General features: G+C 34.2%; 4 protein-coding genes and 1 long non-coding RNA gene across 7 annotated transcripts; 2 read left to right on the forward strand and 3 right to left on the reverse strand.

Annotated features, from left to right (window-relative positions):
* Window positions 1–1,931: 1,931 nt before the first annotated feature.
* Window positions 1,932–3,392, reverse strand: LOC144565872 (ribosome biogenesis regulatory protein homolog). The gene is made up of 3 exons (XM_078315720.1): window positions 3,135–3,392; window positions 2,245–2,358; window positions 1,932–2,131 (listed from the first exon to the last, which is right to left on the reverse strand). The coding sequence occupies exons 1-3, from the start codon at window positions 3,375–3,377 to the stop codon at window positions 2,066–2,068; spliced, it is 423 nt and encodes a 140-aa protein (XP_078171846.1). The 5' UTR covers window positions 3,378–3,392; the 3' UTR covers window positions 1,932–2,065.
* A 149-nt stretch (window positions 3,393–3,541) lies between these two features.
* Window positions 3,542–8,709, reverse strand: LOC144565873 (protein FREE1-like). Of its 2 annotated transcripts, none has more exons than XM_078315722.1 (7): window positions 8,469–8,709; window positions 8,260–8,353; window positions 7,286–7,346; window positions 7,093–7,190; window positions 6,848–6,939; window positions 4,925–4,981; window positions 3,542–3,940 (listed from the first exon to the last, which is right to left on the reverse strand). In XM_078315722.1, coding segments are annotated over exons 1-5 (267 nt in total). In that variant the 5' UTR covers window positions 8,482–8,709; the 3' UTR covers window positions 3,542–3,940; window positions 4,925–4,981; window positions 6,848–6,938. The 2 variants fall into 2 exon arrangements, with proteins under 2 accessions (XP_078171848.1, XP_078171847.1); XM_078315721.1 differs by having other exon boundaries at window positions 7,093–7,193.
* A 1,070-nt stretch (window positions 8,710–9,779) lies between these two features.
* LOC144565782 (putative plant SNARE 13) lies at window positions 9,780–14,197 on the forward strand. The gene is made up of 10 exons (XM_078315619.1): window positions 9,780–10,129; window positions 10,885–10,977; window positions 11,279–11,372; window positions 11,469–11,506; window positions 11,691–11,785; window positions 12,062–12,141; window positions 12,572–12,628; window positions 13,091–13,183; window positions 13,403–13,477; window positions 13,704–14,197. Exons 1-10 carry the CDS (start codon window positions 10,053–10,055, stop codon window positions 13,806–13,808), a joined length of 807 nt encoding a protein of 268 aa, XP_078171745.1. The 5' UTR covers window positions 9,780–10,052; the 3' UTR covers window positions 13,809–14,197.
* Window positions 14,198–16,750: 2,553 nt separating this feature from the next.
* On the forward strand, window positions 16,751–17,604 carry LOC144565769 (uncharacterized). The gene is made up of 2 exons (XR_013514954.1): window positions 16,751–16,883; window positions 17,369–17,604. It is a non-coding gene; the product is annotated as an uncharacterized LOC144565769 (long non-coding RNA).
* An 818-nt stretch (window positions 17,605–18,422) lies between these two features.
* On the reverse strand, window positions 18,423–25,120 carry HASPIN (Protein kinase superfamily protein). Of its 2 annotated transcripts, XM_078315618.1 has the most exons (15): window positions 25,034–25,120; window positions 24,816–24,930; window positions 24,312–24,389; window positions 23,866–23,962; window positions 22,613–23,037; window positions 22,124–22,247; window positions 21,788–21,888; window positions 21,323–21,434; window positions 20,864–20,956; window positions 20,481–20,542; window positions 20,086–20,216; window positions 19,690–19,760; window positions 19,521–19,573; window positions 19,074–19,140; window positions 18,423–18,799 (listed from the first exon to the last, which is right to left on the reverse strand). In XM_078315618.1, the coding sequence occupies exons 1-15, from the start codon at window positions 25,047–25,049 to the stop codon at window positions 18,680–18,682; spliced, it is 1,665 nt and encodes a 554-aa protein (XP_078171744.1). In that variant the 5' UTR covers window positions 25,050–25,120; the 3' UTR covers window positions 18,423–18,679. The 2 variants fall into 2 exon arrangements, 1 of the variants encoding a protein (XP_078171744.1); XR_013514964.1 differs by lacking the exon at window positions 18,423–18,799 and having other exon boundaries at window positions 19,123–19,140; window positions 19,521–19,600.
* Between the last annotated feature and the right edge of the window lie 393 nt (window positions 25,121–25,513).

Below are 25,513 nucleotides of genomic sequence, written 5' to 3' on the forward strand. Positions count from 1 at the left end.
TTCTTTGGAACTCTCGTTGCTTTACATCACTAAAGTAATTAATGATAAAGTTCGCTGCAATGTATATACGAAGTTAAACTATCTTACAATAATATTGTGTGTCTATATATATATATATATGAGAAGGGATTCACTTACACCGTTTTTGTCTTATTAGAATAGCCAAATCTAACTTTTTGAGCAAATGCTATTCTAATAAGACAAAAAAGTTAAATTCACTATTATAACTATTCAATCATATTCAAACAAAGAACAAGCTATTCTGAATAGCCTTGTTCTAAGAATAGCATATTCTTACTCCAATCAAACATACCCTAAGTATTTTGCAAAATCGTTATTTTCAGGCCATTGAATTTTTGCACCCAACTTAATAAATAGTAAAAAAAAAAAATTAGGAAAAAAAATGTAAAATATGATCTGCAAGCATATTATAATATATCTATCATGTTAAACGGTTTGGATCGATTGTTTAGACTTTGAAAATATAGGATGTAATCCGGTATCACCAAAAAACGGTGTTAGTGGATCCCTCCTCTGTATATATACATGTATCAGAAATAACTTAGGTACTTAAATAAATCAGCATAATTTTGGTAAAAATGTTGCACTTAGCAATGCTGAATATTTTAGCATGATTATAACTCTCATTATACTAAATGATTACTTTTTAATGTTTTATATTTCGTAAATTGCCACGAGATAAATATGCTTTCACAGGAGTAATTTAAAGGTATGTTATATATTGGCAACTTGCTTAAATGACAATGTAAAAGCCGTGAAAATTATTTATATATAATATATTTTCTAGCATTCATATAGTTATGTATTCAAGTTTCAAGTTTAATGTAATCTATACATAATTTGGTCATATGACAAAGTCAACAAATTAAATTTAAATTTCCAAATCACTCAATGGAGGAGTAATAAGTTTTTAAAACTAGTCAAGTGCCCGTGCGTTGCAACGGGAATTGAAATATTATGTTGATCACTTTTTTTAAATAATTTCTTCATTATGTGTTCATCAATAATAAAAGCAAATGATAACTTTAGAGCTTAATACTATATTAAAACATCCCAATTTATGCAATTGATTTGCAATTGCAAACAGCTGACATGGAGTAATTGAAATTTATTTCATTTCTTAATTGCAAAACTCCGGCATTAATGCAATTGCAAATCAATTTTTTTCAAAGAATATTTTTCTTTGATCCGAATTGACCCCTTCCTTTCTCCGCGACCCGAATTTCAAAAACTATCCATGTTTTCTCTCTCTCTGCGATGTCCATCTTCACAAAAATGATCCCAAAAAAAAAAAAAAATTGCTTTGAAAAGCCCTTAACGAAAAGTAAAAGACCAGTTTTAATCCAAACAAGTTATAAAGAATGAAGGCTAAAATTTATCAACCAACAAATTGAAGAATGACTAAAAGTAGATAAGCTTCAAAAAGGTTCAAATAAGTCACAGTTTGAAGCTGATGTAATACTAAAGTAAAAAGAATCAAAAGAAATTGATGATGAGTTCTCTTATTGCCTCCCAATCGTATTATTACAATGCTGAATAGGAGCTCCCTAGCTACTACCACAAGGAAACAAGACAACAGCTACTTGATGTTAATAAGCATCTTATCAAAGAGGGGGCCATGCTCAGGAAAATACTCGAGCAATTCTACAGTGACATAAAAATATCCAATCCTATTGTCATTTGGTGTTAAACCTCACTTAGTTCCCCAGGTCACTTGCAAGCACAATCTTATTTATAAACTTGTGAGAACTAAATATCTATACTCCCCCCAAAAAGAAAAAGTTATTGCGGCAACTGAAATACATCCATTAATTATTTAGTTTAAATAAGATCTTTGCAGTTTCCTCTTTAGTGACAGGACCCACGGCACCATACACTATGATAGGAATATAAATATTTCTTTATTTTATCCTTGACGATATCTTAAACTAAGCTTACAATGCAAATGAGCCTATTTTGTAGCACCTTGAACATTGGTGGTTATATTTTGCAGGATTTTCTTGATACTTGTCAGTTATCAGGGGCATAAATTAAATCTTTCATATCAGTTTGTTGATACTTTTTCCCTCTTCCTTTGCTTCTCTTTCTTCACATTAAACATAGTAATAGCCTAAACAACAAAACAAAAATAAATTAAAAAATTGTCAAAAACATGTAACAGATAATATATTTTCCATTTTACAAGATAAAAATATACAAGGGGTTAATTTAATAATTTCATACCTTGTTGACATCAAGAATTTCATGCGAGCTCTTAGAGAGCAACTTGTTAAGTATCTTGTCTGTTTGTTGCTTCTCTTTAGATCCCATTCCTTTACCCTCCACATTTGGTAGAAACTGCACTCAGATAATAATATTTTGTTATTCGTTCAGTCAAAAAATAGATAAAAAGAATAATTCAGCGGAAAAAATACTGGCAGAGATTAAAATAGGAAATGTGCCTATTATACCAAATGACAAGTGTACCACTCAAAATATCGCAATATTGACTAATACAAACTGGTACCAAACAGATTAAACCGCAATATTGCTGTTTATGGGAATTTCATGTATACCCTTCAAAAACCTATAAATTACATACTTCCCCTCTACAATTCATAATATCATATTTGCCCTTCTAAATTTCGAAAACACATTTACCCAAATACACAGCATAGATTAAAGAGGGAAATGTGCCTATTATACCAAAAAAATAAGTGTACCAGTCAAGTTGTTGCAGTATTGACTAATACATACCAGTACCAATCAGATTAAACCACAATAATGTTGTTCTCCTTTAGGTGAATAAAAATTTGGGGAAATTCCATGCATGAATTTCATGTATACTCTTCAAAAACCTCAAAATTAAGTATTTTCACCTCTGACATTCGTAATATCAAATTTACCCTTGTAAATTTCGAAACTCAGAAAATTAAACAATTTTTTGCCTTTTCTATTAAAATTCAATTTAAATTTAAAAAATACATAAAATTGTAGTCTGTGAATTAAAAAATTCATTTCAGTTTGACAGGTACAAATTAGATTTCCCATGGCAAGACCAAACTGAGATATACCAAAATTTAATTTGAATCAGTTTCTAACACAATGAACATATAAAAAAAATTAATATCCACCTTTCTATGTTTCCCAGAGTGCTTTGGAGGCTTCTCTCCTGGTAATTTTTTGTCAAATTTACCACCACTTGCAGTAGAAGTTGCAACCATACCGGCCACACTTTCCAACTCAATCTTGCTTGCTTTCTTTGGCACCTCCTTTTTCGTACCCGTAATTGGCAGTGATGTAGCCGCTAGTTGTATATGGCTGTCATGAAAAGAAAACCAGGATATGTAAAATCCCCAACTCAATCTAAATCCCATATGAGTTGTAGAATAACCTTGTACCAGGATATGTAAATCCCTTGTAGCCGGATATGTACCAAGTCACAACCAGAATTTGTAGTATTGCTGCAAATAAATGAGAAAATGCAAATACATTTCTGCAAATAATGCTGCAAACACATGAGAAAATGCAGAAATGAGCAGATCAATAGAACCAAAATCACAACCAGAATACATGAAAATACATGAACCAAATTCACATAACAAGTACCAACAAAAGACGGGCACATACATACTAACAAAAGAGGGGAACATACCATACCACCAAAAGACATCAAACTCCAAAAACTAAAGCCCTAACATAACCATTACTCTTAATTATAATATATAAAGTTGTTCCTTCAGCTATTATCCTTGACCACCTTCTTGACCACCTTTCTTCTTTTATAGTGAGCTGCCCTATGCATACGGGTCCTTAAGAGCAACACGCTGTCTTCTATTGGTTCTGAAGGATTTGCTTCAAAGCTTCTCTTCTTATCTGCTATTTCTCTCATGGTGAAGGACGATCCTTTCTCTTTCAAGAAGCCATCCATTCCACATTCCTACAACACAATATAAAGACACGCTAATAGTAAAATAGAGACAAAGTCTTAGTATTATAGGTATCCAGTTATGAACCTTGGTTTGAGTTTCAAATGTTGCATATAGATTTGCTTGAGAATGCAGCCCTGAATAATACAAAAAAATAATGAATGAGACTATGGTACCATGCATAGCACGGATTGGTCTGTACTATGGATCAACATCTCTTTTGAAGTTTTTGCAGAAATGGAATCCAGGACATCAAATAGTACGGTCTGTCTGTTTTTTTTGGATTAAATTTGTACAAATCTTTTGGTTTACTCAAATTTGTTTACATGCTGAAAACAAATTAATAGGTTGAAGCAGAAGTAAAGAACACAATTTTTCAGATCTCATTCTACACATGACAAAGCATACGTATATTTATATCAGGCTCCTAAAGAGACACAATTTTTCAGATCTCTGTTCTTATACTAATCACATCATTATTGGGCCTTTGCAACAGTAAATACAATGCTTTTTCACAAAAAAAAATGCACAACAAAGTACCAGAATAATTTTCAAAAGATAAATTAACATCATTTTTTTAAACTAAAGATTTAAATCATGCTTCAACAATTCAAATCAAGCTCTAGTAATTATTAGCTAGATTAAGATCAAATTGACGAAAATAATTAATTCCATTAAAATCAAGGTCAGCACCCTCTAATACTGTTTTACAAATTAATTCATTTTATCAAATAATAATTATTCCTATAAAATCAAATAATAATTATTCTTATAGAAATAAGGGAGTGCGGATAGTTTCATAAATAGGATTATTCATAAAAAGAAGTACTATAACCTTGTCTAGTACTATAATTTGCTTTCAGTCTTACAAGAAATACATGCATGTTGGTACAGTACTAATATAGTTAGCAAAGGGAAGTAATTAGTAATTAGTCTATAAATCTATAAAATCAATAAATGAAATCAAAATATGAACCATATTAAAGGAATCTAACCCTTTTTTTTTCTAGCTTCCTTCCAATAAACAGTATTGGCTCCACTTCTGACCAGCACTGGAAACAAAAAAAAAATTACAAATTAACATTACTCAAAATAAATTTAGAGTAAAAACATTGCTTCGAATAGAAGATGGGATAATTTAGAGGAAAAACATTGGTACAAATACAAGGGTTATAAAACAATTATAAACTGAAACTAACCAGAGAAAATTAATCTAAATTCAAACTTGGGCAAAATTAATGGTCCTTTTTCAGTTAAGATTGCTAAAATTTGTTAAAGCTAACCCTTTTCAGTTCTAAATAGGGTTAATTGCCAAAATTAAAGAAGTGACACTCTAGTGAAGATAAGGTACTGTTACACTTGTGACTTGTGAGGTATACTGGTGTCAAAGTAAGTTAACTCAAATGGTGCGTTATTGCAAAGGATACAGACTCATTTGCATATTGACCGGCCCTAGGTGAGTCTGAATCATTTAGGCTTGTGCGCTGCATGAAGCCAAAACATATACTTTTGAAAAGTAAGTTAACACAGCACCAATAATACTATTGATAAAGTAAATGAGTTTTGGGTTTAGGGTTTACATTTGTCATATTAAAACCTAAGTTCAATTGTAGGCAATGTAGAGAACATAAGGACACTTGCTCTATATGAAATAGAAATAGAGAACATAATTGACCTATACTAAAAGATAAGAAATAGAGAACATAATTGACATGTAGACCCTCAGTAGATTAATTAATCCTATTTCAACACTTGCTCTATATAATTGACCTATGTATAATAATTAGAATTCTGTGAGGAGCAAAGGGTAGTTATTAGTGAATCACACGGATGATAGGGGGGCAGCATTTCAGATTCAGTGAAGAGTTTGATAAGGACATGCCAGATCGAATTTTACAACTTATGTCTTTGTCTATGGACGATTGAACGAAGAACATTCATGAAGGACGCAACTGTAAAAAGGTAGACAGACCAACTCTTTGTGGCTATATCTTATTACACAAGCAGTACTAAACTTCAAAGGAAGGAGGCACTTGCTCTGAATCAAAGCAGTTCATTCAAGACAATGAAAAGCTTCTCGGTGAGCATTGAATCTATAGTACATAATCATCAATGAACTCTTTCTGGTAGAAAATGGATCATTCGATTGCCAATTTGTGGGAAGAAGTTAAAATGTTTTGTCAGATTATTTGGCAAAGAATGGTCGGTCAAATGGGTGGAGTTATACAGGGAACACTTTCCCCATGTTCATAATTCATAAGGTATAACAATTTTGTTTTAAGGGGGTAACAATTAAATGGGTAGTTTAGACTATGAAGAGTACTGGTACGCACAAATATTTTGTACTTCTTATTTGTTCAATGGCAGGCTGCAAAGCAATAAAATAAAAGGATCGATGTATGACTGAAGAAGAAAGATAACAAGAGGGTATAATTGGAAATTACTGGAATAGAGGAGTCAACACACCATAGCACAGACCCATCTGTGCTATGCGCCAACACCAGCCAGTAAAATAGATTCTAGTTAAATTAGTGGCATTCAATGTAATTAGTGATGTGTGACTTAACAGAATCAGTTAGTGGTTAGGATTAGAAGAGAGATTAGTGAATGCTCTATAAATAGAGATTGTATTCCTCAATTGTAAGATTGACAAATCAAGAATGAAATCATGATTTCTGGCTTCAAATGGTATCAAATGGTAAGATTTACTAAAATGATGATTGTATTCCTCAATTGTAAGATTTACTAAAATCATGATTTTTGGCTTCAAATGGTATCAAATAACTGCAGCTGTACCAAAAGAGCTAAATAATGGTTCGCCCCATTTTAACACAGCCAAGTTCTTAATTGTGCAATCACGGTTCAAATTGACCATTCAATTACTGGTATTCTCATATTAAACTCTAAAAAAATCATACCGGTAGAACTGAAGCTAGCAGAGGCGGACTACCGACAACTCGCGGGTATTGAATTGCCCAAGCTCAAGCTCAAAAATATTGAATTGTCCAATCTGCATCAAACAAAAGACAAAATCAATACAAAAATTAAACCCCAATAACAATATTATATTCATCTTTGTTTCAATAAAAAAAAATTGGGATCAATACTGTCTTTTTCCTAGCGAGACAACAAATAAAAGAGAGAGTGAAGGAGGGAATGGTACCATGCATCGGTCATAGGCTGCGCATTATCTTTAGCAGTGAGGGTTATTCTACCATGTGTGCACTTGTCACGGAATATGTCTCCACAGTTTCTACAATACTGCTATAGATATAAGAATTAAAAAGTTAGAAAAAACAATCAAGTTAAAAAATGCACAGAATGATCTAGACAGGTGCCAACAAAAGAAAACCAACCCAGCGAACAAAAGCTCCAGAATCAGCTCCACATGCAGTGCACTTGCTGACTGCCAGGCACCTGAGGAGTTCCAAACTATATAGATCAGGTAACATATGGATAAAAAAATGAAACAAAATACTAATTAATTTTATGCCAGTACTATCATTCTTTGTACCAAGAGTAGTTGACATGATACATGGATATATGTTCATTAAAAGCAGAAACATTATTGCTGCAATTCATTTAGAAAAATAAAAGGGCTTCGGTTTCTTAATTTAAGATGACTTGTATGTGATAGCTAAATATATCAGATATATATGTGCTATCCAATATGGAAACATGGAAATTAAAAGTTGCCTCAAGTAGCATATATATTTGTCTGGATATGTTGAGTTCAGTGAAATAATTAAAACTTTGGCAATTTTTCAATTCCATTATTGATAATTTTACTTTGAAGCTCAACATGCTAGCTAGAGGTCAAGAACCACACAATATACATATATCATGGGTTAAAGATTCCTAATAGATGTCAAGAACACTGAGCAAACCTAACTTAGATAGCCAATTTAAAGAATTTAAGATCAAAATGTTATTTACAACGCCAGAAATGAACAAGCATTTCACTCAAAACTGAAAAATAAAAATAAAAAATTAACACATATATTTACAGTTGCAAGTAAACCCATAACATTATTGCTTTTTTTTTTTAAAACCCGACAGAAGCTATTAGGGTATATACAACTGACAACTGGTACCGGTACCATACCAGTCCGCCTTTACCAGTACCTATACAGCATCAAAATTAGAACTGCAACAATTGCAACCCATAACATTATTTCAAAGAACAACATCATAAACAAGGAAGCATCTGATCTTTTATCAGGTCAAAAGTACAAATCACCTCACCACTCATTCAAAGCAAAATTCGAGTAGTAAAAAATGATGTGATAATATTTCTGGACATTTACAAGTTGCACAAATTTCATAATACCTCTTTATCAAATCCTGTAAGAAAGGCACACAAAGAGGAAGAGGGTTTGAGTGAAGAAAGGAAGAGGGTTTGAGTGAAGAGGGCGATTCTGCAACTGCAAATCGACAGATGAAAAATCAGGTTTGCAATTTAAAATTTCAGCGAATTTGATTGATATATATAGATAGAAGAGTCGGTTGAATTTGAACTTGCAATGGCGGGATAATTACCTGTCAAATCCATTGAGAGATCGAAGAACCGATGTCGTCCCAATTTGAATTTGCGCGGAATCTTTCTTCTTTTCAATTTGAATTTGCGCGGCTCAGAACTTCTTTTCAGGGGAGAGATCGAAGAACCAGCGAGGATATTTTGTTCGTTTCTGAGCGGAGATCGAAGAACCAGAAGAAAATTAAGGTTTAGGGTTCGGCGATGTATCTCTTTTGTGGCGTCGTGGGAAAGGAGAAAGGGGAAACGCGTGGCGTCGTGGGAAAGGAGAAAGGGGCAACGGGAAAACGCGTGGCTTCGTAGAAATGAGAAAACGCGTGGAAAAAAAAGAGAGAAAAAGGGGATTCCGTGATACATTTTATGTGTGGCATTGTATGTAGCATGCGTAGAACTCACTAAATTTAGATTTCTACACGTTTGACAATAAGAAAAAGATGCATAAAATCGAGATTAGTAATTAAAGGCTGAGATTGAGATCTGTTTTAATGAGTGGCTGAGATTTATACGATCAACGGCTCAGATGTTCTCTGGACAAATAGAGGATTGGGTTCTAAAAAAATTAGCATGCTATTTAGTTGGGAGGATTGTATCCAATTGATATACAGTCTAAATAACGAAAAATTATCTAGAATTTTATTTCAACAAATTTTTCACTATTAAAAAGTAAGATCATTTAGTATATCCCATCTTCTTTTGAGTACGTTTTTTTAGGATACATTTAATTGGATTGAGAATAAGCTATTTTTGAGATTAGACGAATAAGCTATTTTTGAGATTAGACTATTCATAATAGCCTATTCGGTGTTTAGTTGGATTAAAATAACTAGAATAGTGAATTAAATTTTTTTGTCTTATTAGAATAAATTATTCATAAGGATTTTGAGATTTGACTATTCTAATAAGACAAACGATAGCTATTTTTGATTTGACTATTCTTATTTTGCAACTAGACATACTCGATTTTATGTCATACTCAGGGTCTGTTCAGCTGCACAGTGAGAATGGAAATAAGAATAAGAAATTTTTGAACTGAAATTTACTGTTCACTTGAAAAAAAAATACAGGCCCTTAAAGAAAATATTATCCGTAATCTCTTCTACGGCAAATTTAAGCTGAAAATTAATAATGTTGGGTGTGCTACCAATAAAGGGTCAATTTGGGTTCGTTGATTATAACACGGGACACCTCAGGTGGGGGCGGAAAAAGTGCTTGCACGTAGCACACAAACATGGCACACCGAGTAGGTTTCTGAAAATGGGGCCCGCTTTTTGTTCCCTGGATTACTCTTACTGACCGGGATAGCGATTCCCCCGTGTTGTGTATATTTCCTTTTCCATGTTCCGAGAAGAATGAATAAATTCGACAAAAACTACATCTGCTATTACAAGATATAAATCTACTAAAGCACACTAGATTTCGCCTCTTTCATCTCCATTTTTCAACAAAATTTGGGTTAGGGTTGGTTAAGAGTTTCTAATTCTTGCAACCCTAGCACCCGTTCCAATCCCCCCTTTTTCGTCTGATCGATATGTTATTGTGAAGAAAAAAATCGCCTTTTAGTGAACGATTTGAGGAATAAGAAGCGGGAAATGGCGAGCGATTACCCAATGAGCCCAGAGCTGGAGCAGATCGATGGCGAGATCCAAGACATTTTTCGTGCTCTCCAGTAAGATCTCTCCGTTTTTGTTAGATTTATTATAAGAAATTTGTTCCTGATCCTGATCAACATTTTCATTAAAACTTTGAAGTTCTGTCAGGTTAATCTTGTTCATTGATTTTAAAAAAAGATTAAAACAAATCCTTGTAGGAATTGTTCCTTTCATTTCGAATTTATAGGGTTGCTATTGGAAATGTTGCCACCATTTGATTTATTTTGGTTACCTGATGGGAATTTAAAACCACCTGGAACTTTAGTGAGCTCTTGGTCAAGAAACGGACCTCCTTTTTGCAACTAGCTGTGAACTAATACTTTTTTTTTCCGTTAGTTTCCAGATTGTAGAATGACGTCAGTAATTAACGTTGAATTAGAATTCTGGATTAGAAGATTTCATAGTTCTCTACTGCCTTCATTAGCATTTTCTTTGTTATTTTCTCTAATCATTTCAGCACCACTTAGGTTAGGTTAGGTCCAGCCAGTATGGTATTGTTACTATTTTTACCAAAGTTCACTCGTTTTTATTCATTTCTATTTTATCCTGGCTATTTGGGTTAACTTGAGCAAAATCATATTGAGGAAGTAGGACTATTTTTGGCATCATCTGATGGCAGTGACTGAGGGTCTGCATCACCTTTTTTATGTTTTGTAGGGGTATATATCATTTATTTGTTTTCATGTCAACACAAACCATTTTGAATTTTGCAAAGCAGTTGATCAAAATTTGTCTGTTTGATTTTCACCTTCTTTGGTCTTCTATTGTATAGGCATGGATTTCAAAAGCTGGACAAGATCAGAGATACTAACAGACAGGCTCGGGAACTTGAGGAGCTAACTGGCAAAATGAGAGAGTGCAAGCGGTGGGGCCCACTTCCAAAACTCATATACATTTCACAATTCCAAGTTTTTTTTTTTTTCAATGCAAAAAGCAGATAGTTCCATGATTTATTTATGTTGAAGTATTCCCTCTTGCGGTGGATCTGATACTCAACAAGTAGGGATTATTGGGACATTCTAAATAAATGCAAATACCAGGGGCAGTTCCATCGTGCTCTTTTGTTTTGTGTTTCTGTGTGTTGGGAGGGGGGAGGGGATTGGATTGTAATATCAGTTGGATTTAATTTTTCTTACAAAATTGTATTTTTCTTTTCCTTTTCCTAGTCTGATAAAAGAATTTGATCGCGTGCTTAAAGAAGAGGAAGGGAAGGTTTCAACGGATGCCCATAAGCAGCTTAATGATAAGAAGCAATTTATGGTATTGATTGTTAAATGCTTTTGTTTTAACATTTGGCCATCTGATGTGCATGTTATTATTACTGTGTTCTGATCTATTCTCTCCTAAAAATGACAGATCAAAGAGCTGAATTCATATGTTACATTGAGGAAAACGTGGGTATTCTCTTTTATCTTTTCAACAATGCTTGTTAAATCTGTTGCAGCTGATGCCATTCTCATCTGATTTTCATTTTAAGATTGTTTTCAAAATTTTCAATGCAATCAAGCTTTTGTTTGATGATCTATTGTGGTGATATTAATTTGTATTATATTTATATGCTGATTAAATGGTATGTAGGTATCAAAGTAGCCTCGGTAATAAAAGAGTGGAATTGTTTGAGGGTGCGGGACCCAGTGAACCTGCCGCTGAAGACCATGCTCAGCTTGCTTCTGGTGCTTACTTTTCCCTTCGATATAAGCAAATTCTCAATTGTACAATTATTGTAAACCAATTAAAGACCAAATGTTGCAAGAAATAAGGTTAGCTAAATGTCCATGCAACCTTGGTATGGATGTGGCTTGGGATTGTAGTTAGTATCTTCTGAAAAGAGTGACTGAACTTATTTTCAAACAAGAAAAGTAGCTTAATGCATTTTCACAATATAGACATAATTTTTGATATCATCACAACAACTATTGTATTTATTTCCTTTATATCTTGTAACTTAGAAATGAGTAATCAGGAGCTAGTTGATACGGGAAGAAAAAAGATGGATGAAACTGATCAAGCTATAGAGCGTTCCAAGCAGGTTTAAATCAATTTTATGTTTTATAATGAGCAGTTCATGTTAACGCATACAGAATCTCAAACTGTCATGCATGCAAAAATGAGGAATATCTTGTATACTATCCAGAAAATAAATATTATTACATATGACCTTAATTTCCTTTAGAAGTGCCCAGTTTGCCCCTCCTTTGTATAGAGAAAAACAAAAGAAACCCACCTTTTGTATAGAGAAAAGCAAGGAAAACCCCCAGGTAAAGTGGGCTTGGGCATTATCTCCTGAAGGGAAAATGAGTGAAGTGCATAGGTATAGAGGTTCTCTTTTTTCATATGATTTAGGTAGACCATGAAGATTCCTTTGATTTGCAGGGGCATATATATTTATTTTGAAAACTTTTTATAGGTCATTAGGTTGTAAGCAAATTTAATTCTTTTTAAATGCTGGGTTTGTATAGGTTGTGGTACAAACTCTTGAAGTGGGTACTCAAACTGCTTCTAATCTTAAAGGCCAAGTAATGCTCTCTCTCTCTCTGTAAAAATAAATATTTGCATGCCTGTCTTATTATTCTCTGCTACTTGCTGATGTTTGCATGACTTCTTTTACAAGATAGATCCTGTAATCCACACTAGTGAAGGTTGATTTCTATGGAGATTGAGACTTTTGAATTCCAGTTCAATCTGGTATAAATAATACCTGAGCTGTCAAGCATGGACAGTGTAAACTTAGTGTGCCACCTGTGTATTAATTTCGTTTCCTCTGCCGCACTGGAAAATTCCAGTGTATTTCCGACCCGTTAGTATGTTTTGAGATCTGTGTTAGAGCACATCTCAAAGTACACCTGCACATAATCAAGTGCACTGATCCATGCTGAAAAAGTCCAGCTCAGCAGAGGATAACCATATGGCAAGATATTGCGTTCATTATTTAATATATGGCAATCTAATATATTTTTTGGTAATTAAAACCGTGGCAGACTGAGCAAATGGGGCGAATTGTGAATGAATTGGATACTATAAACTTCTCGATCAAGAAGGCTACTCAAATGGTCAAAGAGATTGGTCGTCAGGTCTCTCTCTCTCTCTCTATACCATGTTGTTATTTCCTTTTAACACCATTGCTGTTATAGCTAATGGTGCCTGGTAGAATGAGAATCTTAATTATTAATCTAATGATAATTTAATTTCAAATAAGGACTAAGGTAATGTTGATGATGACGCAGTTCAGTTATTGCCCTGACCTGGTTTGCTACTATTGTAAATTAATTGTTGTTAATACTATTTCTTAGGTGGCAACGGATAAATGCATAATGGCGCTACTGTTTCTGATTGTAGTGGGTGTAATTGCCATTATTGTTGTCAAGGTAATGATCCGTCCATTTGAAAAAAAATATTAGTCTAGTTCTAACAAATTTGAATCAGTCACTCTAAACCAGCACTTCAATGGAAATTTAAAAAGAATGAAATATTGGTAGCTTCTTTTCAATTACATGAAATACTGGTAGGGTCAAGATATGTAACATACTTATTCCTTCTTAATGCTAAGAAAATATAATTAAATGAACTTACTTTGTTTTCTAATTTACATAGATTGTGAGCCCAAGCAACAAGAGCATAAGAGATATTCCTGGATTGGCACCACCTGCTCAAACTAACCGAAGATTGCTCTCCACGGATCCTTTCATGGGCTTCTGATAAAAATTCTCAGGAAAAAAAGGAAAACCCACGTCTCAACGTCATGGGCATTTTGGTGTTGCTTGTATGACCATTGTCTCTATCTAATGATTCTTTATGCTTGTAAATTTCTGTCTTGCTCATATGATATTTCTCTTCTTGTTCTTTTTTCTCTTTTGCCTGATTTGTGGTTTGTTTACGGCTCTAGTATCAACCCTTGAGTTTGAGACATTAGTTCTCATCAGAAAAAAAAAAAAAAAATTGAGTTTGAAATTTAGTTACATCTTAGGAGGGTGCTTGTTATCATTTATTTTCTTCTTTTATTGTGTATATTAAAGAGAGATTGCGAGTCGCTACAATTCACGGTGTTATTTGTTAACGTTCTATTTCATTGTGCAAGATGTGTCTAATTTTATTTTTAATATTCTGCTTGCCTTTTTGGCTACCAACGGAGTGCTGTGGGACCGACCCTCTGAGGCAAACCTATGAAGTCTTTTTAGGTTAAAGGCAATTGATTGGTACTACGAAAGGTTAAAGTCTTTTTATGTAGCATGGATGCCTCGAAAAGCATGTTACGTGGAATTATTATTACTTCATATATGTCTGTTATTATTTGATTATTATTACTGACTTGATTTGAGAAGTACTCTAAAAATATAGCAAATGGGACTGTGGGAGTTGCTACCGAAGTGTTGTCTCAAAATCGAACAATTTCTTCTTTTCGTATGCATGTGTTGGGTTCACAACTAGGGCCGTGGCCTTGACTTAATAATTAAATGTTCTTTCTTCTACTAGTATTGACTTAATAATTAAATGTTCTTTGTTTTACTAGTATTATCTTTGGTAGCCAAACATGTTCGTTGTTTATCAAGTCAATTCGGTCGTTTCAGTCCAACATTATCCGAGCAATTTCCTCTGTGGAATGAGACTAATTGGCACATAATAATAATTATTCAGTAATGATATATCAAATGATTATATAATCGTGTACAAGCTAATAGTGTTTCAAAAATACGACTTGACCCAAACAAATAACAACAAAAAGGTGGTGTACAAAACACTATTAAACCATTTTTTAAATTTGGAAGGAGAAAATTTTTGCTTCCTGCTGCTTAGAAATTGTTTGAAAAAGAGCTAAACTAAGAATGTACACCCATTAAAAATTAAGCCCATTAAAGATAAAACGTAATAGGGTCACGGATGACCCATGTAATATCAATAACCTAGAAATTTACATCATGAGGTTTTTCTATATTATAATGATTTACTGATAGGCTATAGCATTTACCAGTAGCAAATTTATTTGATCAGAATAAATATTCTTTTGGAAAAAGGAAATTGAACCACAATTGGAAATTTCATGGACTAGAATGGAAGTTGAGTAGAAACTCAGTAGTCAGTAATATACGCACTTGCTTGAAATTTGCTCGTGTAACATGTTTGAGAAAGTCAAACATTGGTGATGTAATCTTTAAGTCAACTTATGCAATTTTCAATTTTTAATACGACTTGAAGTCAGTTTATGCAATTTCATTTTTATATGGCACCTACTCTTTCTTTGCTTATATATATATTGTCCAAAACAAAGAGAAATCTGTGTACACTGTATAATTCCAATCACATTTTAGTAGCTTTAGTTCCTTGTTCCAGTTCCAGTTCCAAAGTAATAATTTGTTATTGCTAGCTAATTAATCGTCTAAAATTCTTACGTGCAAGAAAAAGACATTTGTTGCACAAAATCTCCAGGCATCTTCTTCTATTTTTTTTTCCTCTCTGGAAATGGATTCATTGCTGAGAGATGCTTATGAGAAAAGGCTGAACATTAGAAGACACATTTCTTGCTTAATGGCTGAATTAAAAGATACCCAGACTCATCTCGCTTTGCAAGAGGAACGCTTTGCACTGGAGATGCGAAACAAAGAGGTCAATTTCAGATTTTTTTTTTGCCACTAGAAAATATAAGCAAGCTGACTGGGGTAAAATCTACATTAATAAATCATGAAAATTGTGAACTCTATTTCTGATAATAAGATAATTTACCAACAGGAGGCTGAGAAAAAGGCAAAGAGTTTAGAAGAAGAGGTAAAGGCACTATATTCACTTCTACAAGAGAAGGATAAACAGCTACAAACAGTTGCATCTAGTAATGCTCAGGTGGAGGCTTTATTCTTTCTTTTTCTTCTCTTTTTTTTTGGTCATATATCAAGTTTTACCATTGAATAGTGAAAACTGAAATCATTTGAACTTCTTAATAGCATTATTTAAGGCATAATTACAAACACAGGCAAAACCTTGCCAATTAGGACACCCATGCACTACAAAGAAGGAAAACAAAAAAATATGAGATATTTCTTACTGAATTATGATAAAAAAAATCAGGACCTGTACATATTTAGTGTCATTTAGAAGGTTCAAAACACTTTGTATTATCACATATTTATTTCCAACAACAATTTTACAAATTCTACCTAATTTTATGCAGTTCGATAAGTTAAGACAGAGGTCTTCACCCGCACAAGCGACCACAGAGGATCCCGGATTCATCAAGTGCATTGAAAAAGATCTTTTTAGATTTCTATTAGAAAAAATTGAGAATATTCATTACACTCTCAAAGCCAAGGAAAGAGAGGTTGTCACTCTGAGGAAAAAATTTAGAATGCTATCTGCTTACTGGAGATGTAAGATTAAAGATGTGGAAACAAAGGCAAGTAGTAGTAAATAATATACATTCCAGTCTTAACACTTTTTAATTCTATCAATTATTAGTGCACCTGCAATCCTGAAAATTCTGGATTATAACCGCTTCAAACTGTAAATATTTTTCTGAAGAATATCTTGGAGCTATTAAACCCATTTAGCATATTGCCCAATGAATAAATGCAATTTGAGATTTTATAGTTTAGGTGGCTGGATTTAATGATTTAAATAAAAATTTCTGCACAATGTACACTTAGATTTTCAAAAATACTAAATATTCAAATATTTTTGGAGCAGTTGGAAACGAATAGAAATGTAGATGAGGGACTAAAGAAAAAAGTTCTCAAACTTGAGGTCTTTGTACACCAATCACAATCTCAACTACTAGCTCTTCAAAAGGTACAAATTACTTGCCTCTCTCCATATTTTTTTTTTTTCATTGCACATAACATAAATAGTTGGTTTACACATTTCAAGGCTTAGAACTTCTCCAAGGTATTCATAGTTTTCGCTGTGATAATTTAAAATTGACAAATGATTATAAAAATGGTCAGATGAACTGTAATTTAATTGTTCAAAAAAATTAGCAAGATGTCCAACTCAAGGTAAGCTATATTATGTTACCTTGATCAAGAATCCGACAAATTATGTTAAAGAGATTTATCTATGTTTAACATGCCCAGATACATGCGTAGGATCATATTTTGATCACCTTTTTAGAAATTGTCTGCATGTCTTCAGTACTTTCCAAAATAAGTTTTACATGCCTATAACATTTTGAATCTCCTTTTCTTTTATAAACTATCTTCTAGATAGTATTTGTATGTATCTCCTTTTGTTATTGTCTTAACTATCTTATAGATTGTATGTATGTGTACTTATAGATCGAGGCGAAACGGGACAAAACAGTAAAAGAGTTGGCACAGACAATATCTGGTATGCAACACAACAGAGACTCCAATTTCATATCTGTTAATGATATTTGGAATGCGGCTTGTACTAAATATGCCATTTCTGTATCGGTGACTGTGATCCTATATTTTGTACTCTCGAGAAAATAAAATGGATCCAAATAGTAAACCTCTGAGAAGTGGGCATCAGTTAAACTATTCAAACAAAATGATGAGAGGTAGCTTTTCCCCTTTAATCACGGAAGGTTCTATTGAATAAAGATAATCTACTGACAAAGAGCAAAACATTTCGTATAGGAGATCGCTTGGTCGATTACTACTCTGCAAAACAAGAATACAAATCTGATCCTACCAAACATAAGCCATATAAAAATTGAAAACGCTCCATGCCTATTTTTCCCCATTTACTCGAAAGATGGCCAAAATACCCTTTTTACTCGACAACACAGATGAGGGAAAGAAAAGCTAGACCTTAATCTCTCTCTCAATAAAAAAAAGTCATAAGCTACTGAAAAATAACTGATGTTAGACATACCACGGTAAATAATAAGTTGGTTTCACAATTGATAATTTTTTTTTGAGTGGAATCACAATTGATAATTAGCAGTCACTTGGGTGTATGATTTCTTGCAATGATTTATGGATGAAAAGGTTAAGCTTAGGCAATTTTTTTGTTACTCGCTCGAAGCATGTACAATTAAGGAAAAGCTCGATAGAAGTAGTTAATTTCACTGTAGTTGGTTACGTTTTAACAGAAGTTTTAACCAAAAAAGGTGCACGCTCAATACAACATTTTCAGAAAAGCCACATCACAATATTCACTTTTATATACAATCAAAAGCAGAAACAAACAGCCACCCCAAATCTACTGTAAGTCCTAACATTAAACCTAAGCTGAGACCAAGGGCAAATGACAGGCCAGGTCAGTTGTCTTGTACCAACAATTCATGGTGATTTCATGTATACCCTGGAAAATACCACAAAAAACAAATCTCACTCTACCCTGCAAAACGAGAATGCAAATCTGACCCTACCAAACATAAGCCAAACATGTCCTTAAAAAAGTTGAAAACTCTCCATGCCTATTTGTCCCCATTTCCTTGAAAGATGACCAAAACACCCTTTTGGCTCCACACAAATGAGGGAAAGAAAAGCAAGGTGAGTTTAATACCCTTAATTAATATAAAGAGGAAGGGCGCATGCAATACTAATATATTTTAGTAGGGAGATGAATGTTTTAAAGTTGTATCGAGTGTGTATGTAATTGTCCGAGTAGTAATTACATTATGCTGCAACTAATAGGCCACTAAAGAACGAATCCATGAGGCACTCTCTGGCTGACTGGTACAAGCTCATCTGTTTTTTCAAAGATCGAAGATCTCTTTCATCCTTTACCGATCTTTTCTGTAAAAATATGTTAACAAGAATACTAATGTTATAATTTAATCAATTTGAAGTTTTATTAGTATTGACTTAACTTTTTTTTTTTTTAAAAAAACCTCCAATTCTGCAATAACCGGACAGGATTACCCAATACGGGCTAATTCTGAATGTCCTTTCAGTATCATGCCAATCCAAATGTCATCACATGAAGCTTCAGTTTTTAAGATTTGTTTAAGTATTTAGAAAGTTTGAGAGAGAGAGAGGAGAAAACAAAAGAAAGAGAACTGTGACTTACAAAGGGTTTCTTGAGCAATAAAATGTCTACAAGATAGATCAACCATAGAACATTTGTCTTTGGAAAACTGCAGCACATACGAAAAGTTAGGAAAAAAGAAAAAACTTAAATGTTAGGGTAAAAGCTAATTCATTTCAACGGTGCTAAAAGAGGGTAGACATAAACAGGAATATACTGACGGTAAATTATTTACTACTGAAGTTGTAGTACCAAGAAATTATAGGTTGTATGGAGCATTTGAAGATCTATAAAATAAAGGGAAATGTATATGCCTTGTTGAAATATTTGAACTAGTAAACCCAAATAAATACAAAGTAACGCATGGAAATAAAATGCCACACATGAAAATCAAGTAACACAACCCAGGACCTGTACCCAATTTATAAGTAAAATAACACCTTCTCAATTATATTTAAGTTCATTTGTAGGAGGTAAAAAGAAATTTACCTTCCACCCCAGCAATTTTTTGTGACCTTTTTCATTGCCCGGTATGTCTCACACTATGTAAAAGAAACAAAGGGAACAAACTAAGTACGATCAGTGCATAAGACATGTTTACAAATAATAAATAGATCATCAGATATTTGCAAGCAGGCCTACTAAAATCTCCACTGACCTGTTTGTTTCCTTTTTCTCCCATGAATAATTCCGGGTCAGCTGATAGGTCCAGAAAGAGTATAGCATCTCCTGTTTATGAAGTAATACATAATGTACCATAAATCGATTGGCGGATATTTTTTTCAACTATCCAAGTTGTTAAATTGCATAAATGAGGTTGTTTGAGCTTAATTTGGAGATGATTGTTTGAATATGTGACACTTTTCGGGCACTATTAAGTTAACAAGCCAGTAAATGTCTGTTAAGTAAAAGCAAGTATTCACAGTATCAGTATGCGACCACATAGGAACGGCAGTACAGTGGGCTACTTAAGATATTTTGACCTATTATACAAAAATCCATTTAATAAAAAATAAAAATAATTGACGCAAATTTAAGATAAAAAAATCTGTACCTGTATTGATCCGAGAGAGAGTAAAGTCAATAATAGAGACTCTTAACCCAAAGGTAGTAGCATTCGTTCTTTCTCCTCCAAGGGTAAAACTAATGTCTTCAGTATTGTCACGAGACAATAGAATATTACCCCTGAAATAGTAAAGGGTACTTTAAATAAAGAACTTAAAGAAAAATGAATTGAAGAAATGAGCACATGTTTTGGGCATATTCTGAGAAGAACACTTGCTCTTGAGTCTTGAATATGCATGTACATATCTCTATGAGATATTTTGCATATTGACATTGCCTTTTCCTTTGAAAGGGATATCTTTGACTCGGCAATTTTAGGTTTTGCATGCAAACATCAACCACCAGGTATTAGAAGGCTAGGCCTGAAAAAGAAAAGAAAATTACCAATGTAGATCCCGGTGTTCAAATTCGCAAGCAGTCTCTGCAACAGCCAAGGATGCAGTGACCTGCCAAGCAACCAAAACATCATTCATATTTCCTTGTAGGGAAGTTTCACAATACCTCAAAAAAATCTCAAAACAATGTGGAAGACAAAAAGAAAACATCCTTCATTCTTGACAAAGCACAGAAAATACCCAAACAAAGAAAAAACGACTTTTCATATAGAGAAAAGAGAGGTGGTTTGGTACTGTCAACAAATCAATAGAAACTTCTCTATTCACAGGGTTCTGCACCATGTCTTGTGTTTTTCAGAGAAGCAAAAATTATCTTGCATTTAGAAAATTTTATATGTGCTTATTAAAGGAAAAAAAGGGACAAAGGCGTACTTGCAAAAGCAGACTCTGGACTTCCTTGTAGTCGAGAAGAACAAAGCTTTCTAGATCACTCCCCCCATCGGCTAACACAAACACGATATAGCACTGGACCAAAAATAAGTATATAATATACAAGTAAAAGGGTAGTGCCTTGCGAGGCTCTTTTACAAATTATACCCTAGAAGCAACAGATCAAAGATGAGAAGCCAACATTAAAACTGGTAGAGATTGTGTACGACCAAGTACATATTCTTTTTTATGGACATGACCACCATTTTACCAATAAAACAAACTCTCTAATGACTATTTTGGACAACACTTAACCCAACTGGCAAGCTTCTGGGAATGGCACCTGTATCTGACCTGACTGGATGGTATCAGCATCCAGCAGTTTAATGCAAAGCAAGTGGAAGAAAGCAGAAAGGGAAAAAAAAATGATAGATAGTACACTATCATAACTAAGTACCATACCTGTTCATCTGAAAATATCTTAGGATGATCATTTTCTGAACTATTCTTGGCATCCCAATCTTCCCATGCTCTAATTAGCTCTGCATCGTATGCTCCTCTGCATACTCGAAAACTAAAACAAAAAATCAATTTGATGATGCAGTTACATAACTAATAGTAATCGTTCTTTCACAAAATTAAGAAATGTGGGATTGTATCTGTGAATACGGACCAGCACAAGATTGGATTTTTACAAATAATAACCAGCCATTAGATCAGTGCATTGTTGCTTTTGAAGTTTGTTTGGATAGGTCATGAGGTGATTTCAACAAGACACTATGAAAAAGTAGGGGCATTTGATCAATTTCTGGTTGACTAGCCTTAAAAGTTGGTGCTAGTCTGTTTCCTAGTCTAAGCATACATTATCCATAGAGAAACAAGAAGAGTTATTGTTAATTGTATAGGAAACAAAGAAATTCTCCGTACTCGATAGTTTCAATAAATCCAGTGCAGGAGTTCTCCCCCTCTTTTCTTAAATTGTTGAGAGTCAAAGAAAGTAAAGCCTCCTCAAGTACTTCTTTTGATTTCTGTACAACGAAACAAAGGCAAGTAAACAAACAAGACTAATTGATGGAATATCTCTCTATTACTGCTCTAAACTACAGAACTACACAAGTGTGTTGTATATGTGCGTGCATTTTTTTTTTGTGTGTGTGTGTGGTGGTGGTGGGGGGGGGGGGGGGGGGGTTGCATCTTTTATAGAAGGCAATACCACAAGTATTTTCCTGAATTGTAATATCATTGCACTAGCATAGAACAAACCTTCTGAACTTCATTATTGACGAGGATCTCCCCATTGATTGGAACAATTTTGCATACAGTGGGACCCACCCGAAAAGCCTCTCCATATGTTCCTTCTCCCAACTTTCTGATGCTAACTGGATCACTGTTTTTCAAAGCATGAAACCAGGGTAGTTCACAAGAGTGTGTGAGGTTGAGCACGTGCTCACATACTAAGCCTGGATGATTGAACTTCCCAGGAGAAAGCAAAATGGGATGAAACCTCTTAACTCTACTTCCAGATGTAATAAGAACTATAATTAGTTGGTGCCCTCGATTTAATTGAGGTATACTTCAGCCATGGTTAGATTAACACATGGGAAGGCACAAAAAGGAAAGGGTAAATACAGTTTGTAGCTACTATAAGATAAATTTACTAATATATACCTGCACCAGATCAAGCTGTAACATGGACTAATGCAATACAGAAAACATTGAAATACAATCTACTCAAACAGAACAAAGGTGTACCAATATGCAGAAAGAACTTCACGGAGGCTAACTGGTGCAGTCTGTTTGCAAACCATCAAAAGTTGTGTGAAGGCACTCACGCATTCATCTTCACCAACTGGCAACCCATGTTGCACCACATGGGGCTCGACAGTCTCAGTACCTGCTACTTCCCCTTCCCCTTCCTTCTCCTCTATAGCAAGCTTATCGAAAAAAGGAAGCAAAGACTTCTCAACCGACTTATCCAAAGATGTATTAGTAACATCAGACAGGCCCCACCGAGCCAGGATAGCTGTCAAATTATGTGGGACTGCTTGCTGTTGTCCCCCCGTGACCCATGTGGTGCCTTTACTAGCAGAAGGTGTTTCCTCTAAGAGCTCAAATGCATCCACCTCTTCAAAGTATTCTTTCTCTTTTCGCAAGTCTGGTGAGGGATCCTGTTTCTTCTGTAAAAGCAAAAGCACAATTAAAGTAGCATGCAGAAGATGAGACACATTATGTACCATTAGGGAACTAAGAGTTACCAGGTTCTTCTGCTGGAAAAGTCAAATGTCCAAGCAATCAAAATTCCAGTGAAAGATTATCTTAAGCTTAATTACAAGTTTTGAGGTAACACAGAGGCAGGGTATATCTCACCCAAACACAGATACATACTTTTGGAATTATAAGTAGAGTATGGCTAATTTGCTGCTGGCAACACTTCAATCTAAGTGCTTACAGGGCCATATTATAGTATTTGATGTTCAAACAATAAATCCAAACCGTTAAATGTTCAATCTATATTAAAATCTGCTTGGAGACCAAATTTTACATTTTTTCGAATTTTTTTGCTATTTATTAAGCTGGTTTGAAAACTGCTGTTTCCAATGCTGGAATCGTTTAATAAAAACAGCGGTTTTCAAACCAGCTTAATAAATAGCAAAAAAATTCCAAAAAATGTAAAATCTGGTCTCCCAGCAGATTTTAATATAGATTGAACATCTAACGGTTTGGATTTATTGTTTGAACATCAAATATTAAAATATGATCCCCGTAAGCACTTCGTCGAAGTGCTGCCGGCAGCAAATTAGCCATACTCATTATAAGTAATTCAGCGCAAGTACTTTTTTCTTTTTCTTTTTTTTAAGTTTTCTGACTTCACTGGAGAAAAATGTTGATTGTTTCACCTCTCTGTCTCTCCTGCTAACCCTCATGACAAATGCAAATAATTAAGTATTTCTTCTTCCCGGATAAAGTTTTTAACTTAATTTTTAAAGAATAAAAGATTAAATTGCCTTTGAAGTGTGTTTAGGTGGTCTCTTAGATGGGCCTTTCGGCTTCCGTTGGGGTTGCAAATTCACTCCAGACTCTATAACAATGCTTTCTCTCCCTCTGTCAAAGGAATAGAAACAAACAAGGAACAAAATCCAATAAAATGAGAACAGCAGGAAGAGGTAAGTAAATGTAAGGAGAAAAAATTATTATTAGATATTAATACAATCTCTTTCTATTCGCCAATGGAAAAGAGTGAACCAAAAATATATGTTTTATTTGTGATGTACAATTACCAAACATGATATATCACGTAATGTTAACAATGAACTATATAAAACTATCAAATCAACTATACACTTCTGAATAAAAAGGCATCTAGCTCGACCAGACATATTAATACAGGATTCTACCAAAGCCATGCCAAAAATTAGAAAAATAAATCCAAAATACTTTATAAAATCAGAACCTGATAGAGAGGGAGTGGCTCCAGCTACTACTATTGCCCATTATGAAGCTTCCTCTATTCTGTATCCTTGGCAGGCTTCTATTAAATTTTTCCAAAAACAAGAAGCATTAGGAGCTCAATAAAATGTACTTCCTTATCAGAATAAACATTTTCTTATGTGTCAGAATTAGCTTTCAAATCAACATACCAACATATTGTGCAATTCAATCTTAACGTGAGTTATCTGTAGCTTAATTGGGCAAAATTTAGACTGAAATGGGGTTGATCTGGGCTGAGAAACCTAATATTTTGACCATGCAAATGATTTCCAACTTCTATAAAGCTAATATACAAAACACGGAAAGGAAAAAAAAAAATAGACAGTATACAAGAAATAAAATCACTCCGATATAATTAAAACAAGTCCACATCCCTTATTCACTCAGTGTGAGATATTGAAGGGTTATTTCGGAGGCGTATCCCAAATTGTAACTAATGGGAAAAAAAATATTTAATACGAGTTACTTTTCTGTGCCAGATTGCGCCTTCGCTTGTGCTCTCCTTCGACCGTACACCACTCCTACTTGGGGATTCTCAGGGTTGTTGTCTCCTTCTTCTAAAATCATCTCCATCCATGGATCTACACCTTTACCAAAGACGCATTGAAAATTTCAGGGTTAACAGCACAAATTCAAGTTATAGAATGTGGACAATTTGATAGCTAATGGTTCCAGATTTGGTACCTTGTCGGGAAGCCATGAGAGGGTTTGAGTCTACTTTGATGAGAGGAGAAATGAGGTGCACACTCAGCGAGACTGGAGACGGATTTTTCAAAACACCACTAATAGGCCGAGAGCGGGACTTTGAAAGACTCCCGATCATCTGAAGTAACTCAAATTTTGAGTTTGGATCCGAACCGTCCGATCAATGCGGTCTGACTGGAGGGCCAAGCCTCGATCGGACGTCCTGATTCAAACTCAAAATTTGAGGTACCTTAGGTGACATGAATTAAAAGACCGGAGGGTATGAGAAAGTAAGTTTGAGTTCAGATTTGGACCCGAAATTTTTAAAAATACCATTTTTGTAAAATTATTAAACCAAAACACCAATTTTAGTCGGAAATTATATTTTTCGCATGGCCGCTTTCCGGGGAAGCGGGCACATGGAACCGGGCCGCTTCGGAGGGAAGCGGGCACTTATTTGGGCCGCTTCCGGGCTCAGCG

The sequence above is a fragment of the Carex rostrata genome, chromosome 14 (genome assembly GCF_964058835.1).
Source record: "Carex rostrata chromosome 14, lpCarRost1.2, whole genome shotgun sequence".
NCBI classification, from domain to species: Eukaryota; Viridiplantae; Streptophyta; class Magnoliopsida; order Poales; family Cyperaceae; genus Carex; species Carex rostrata.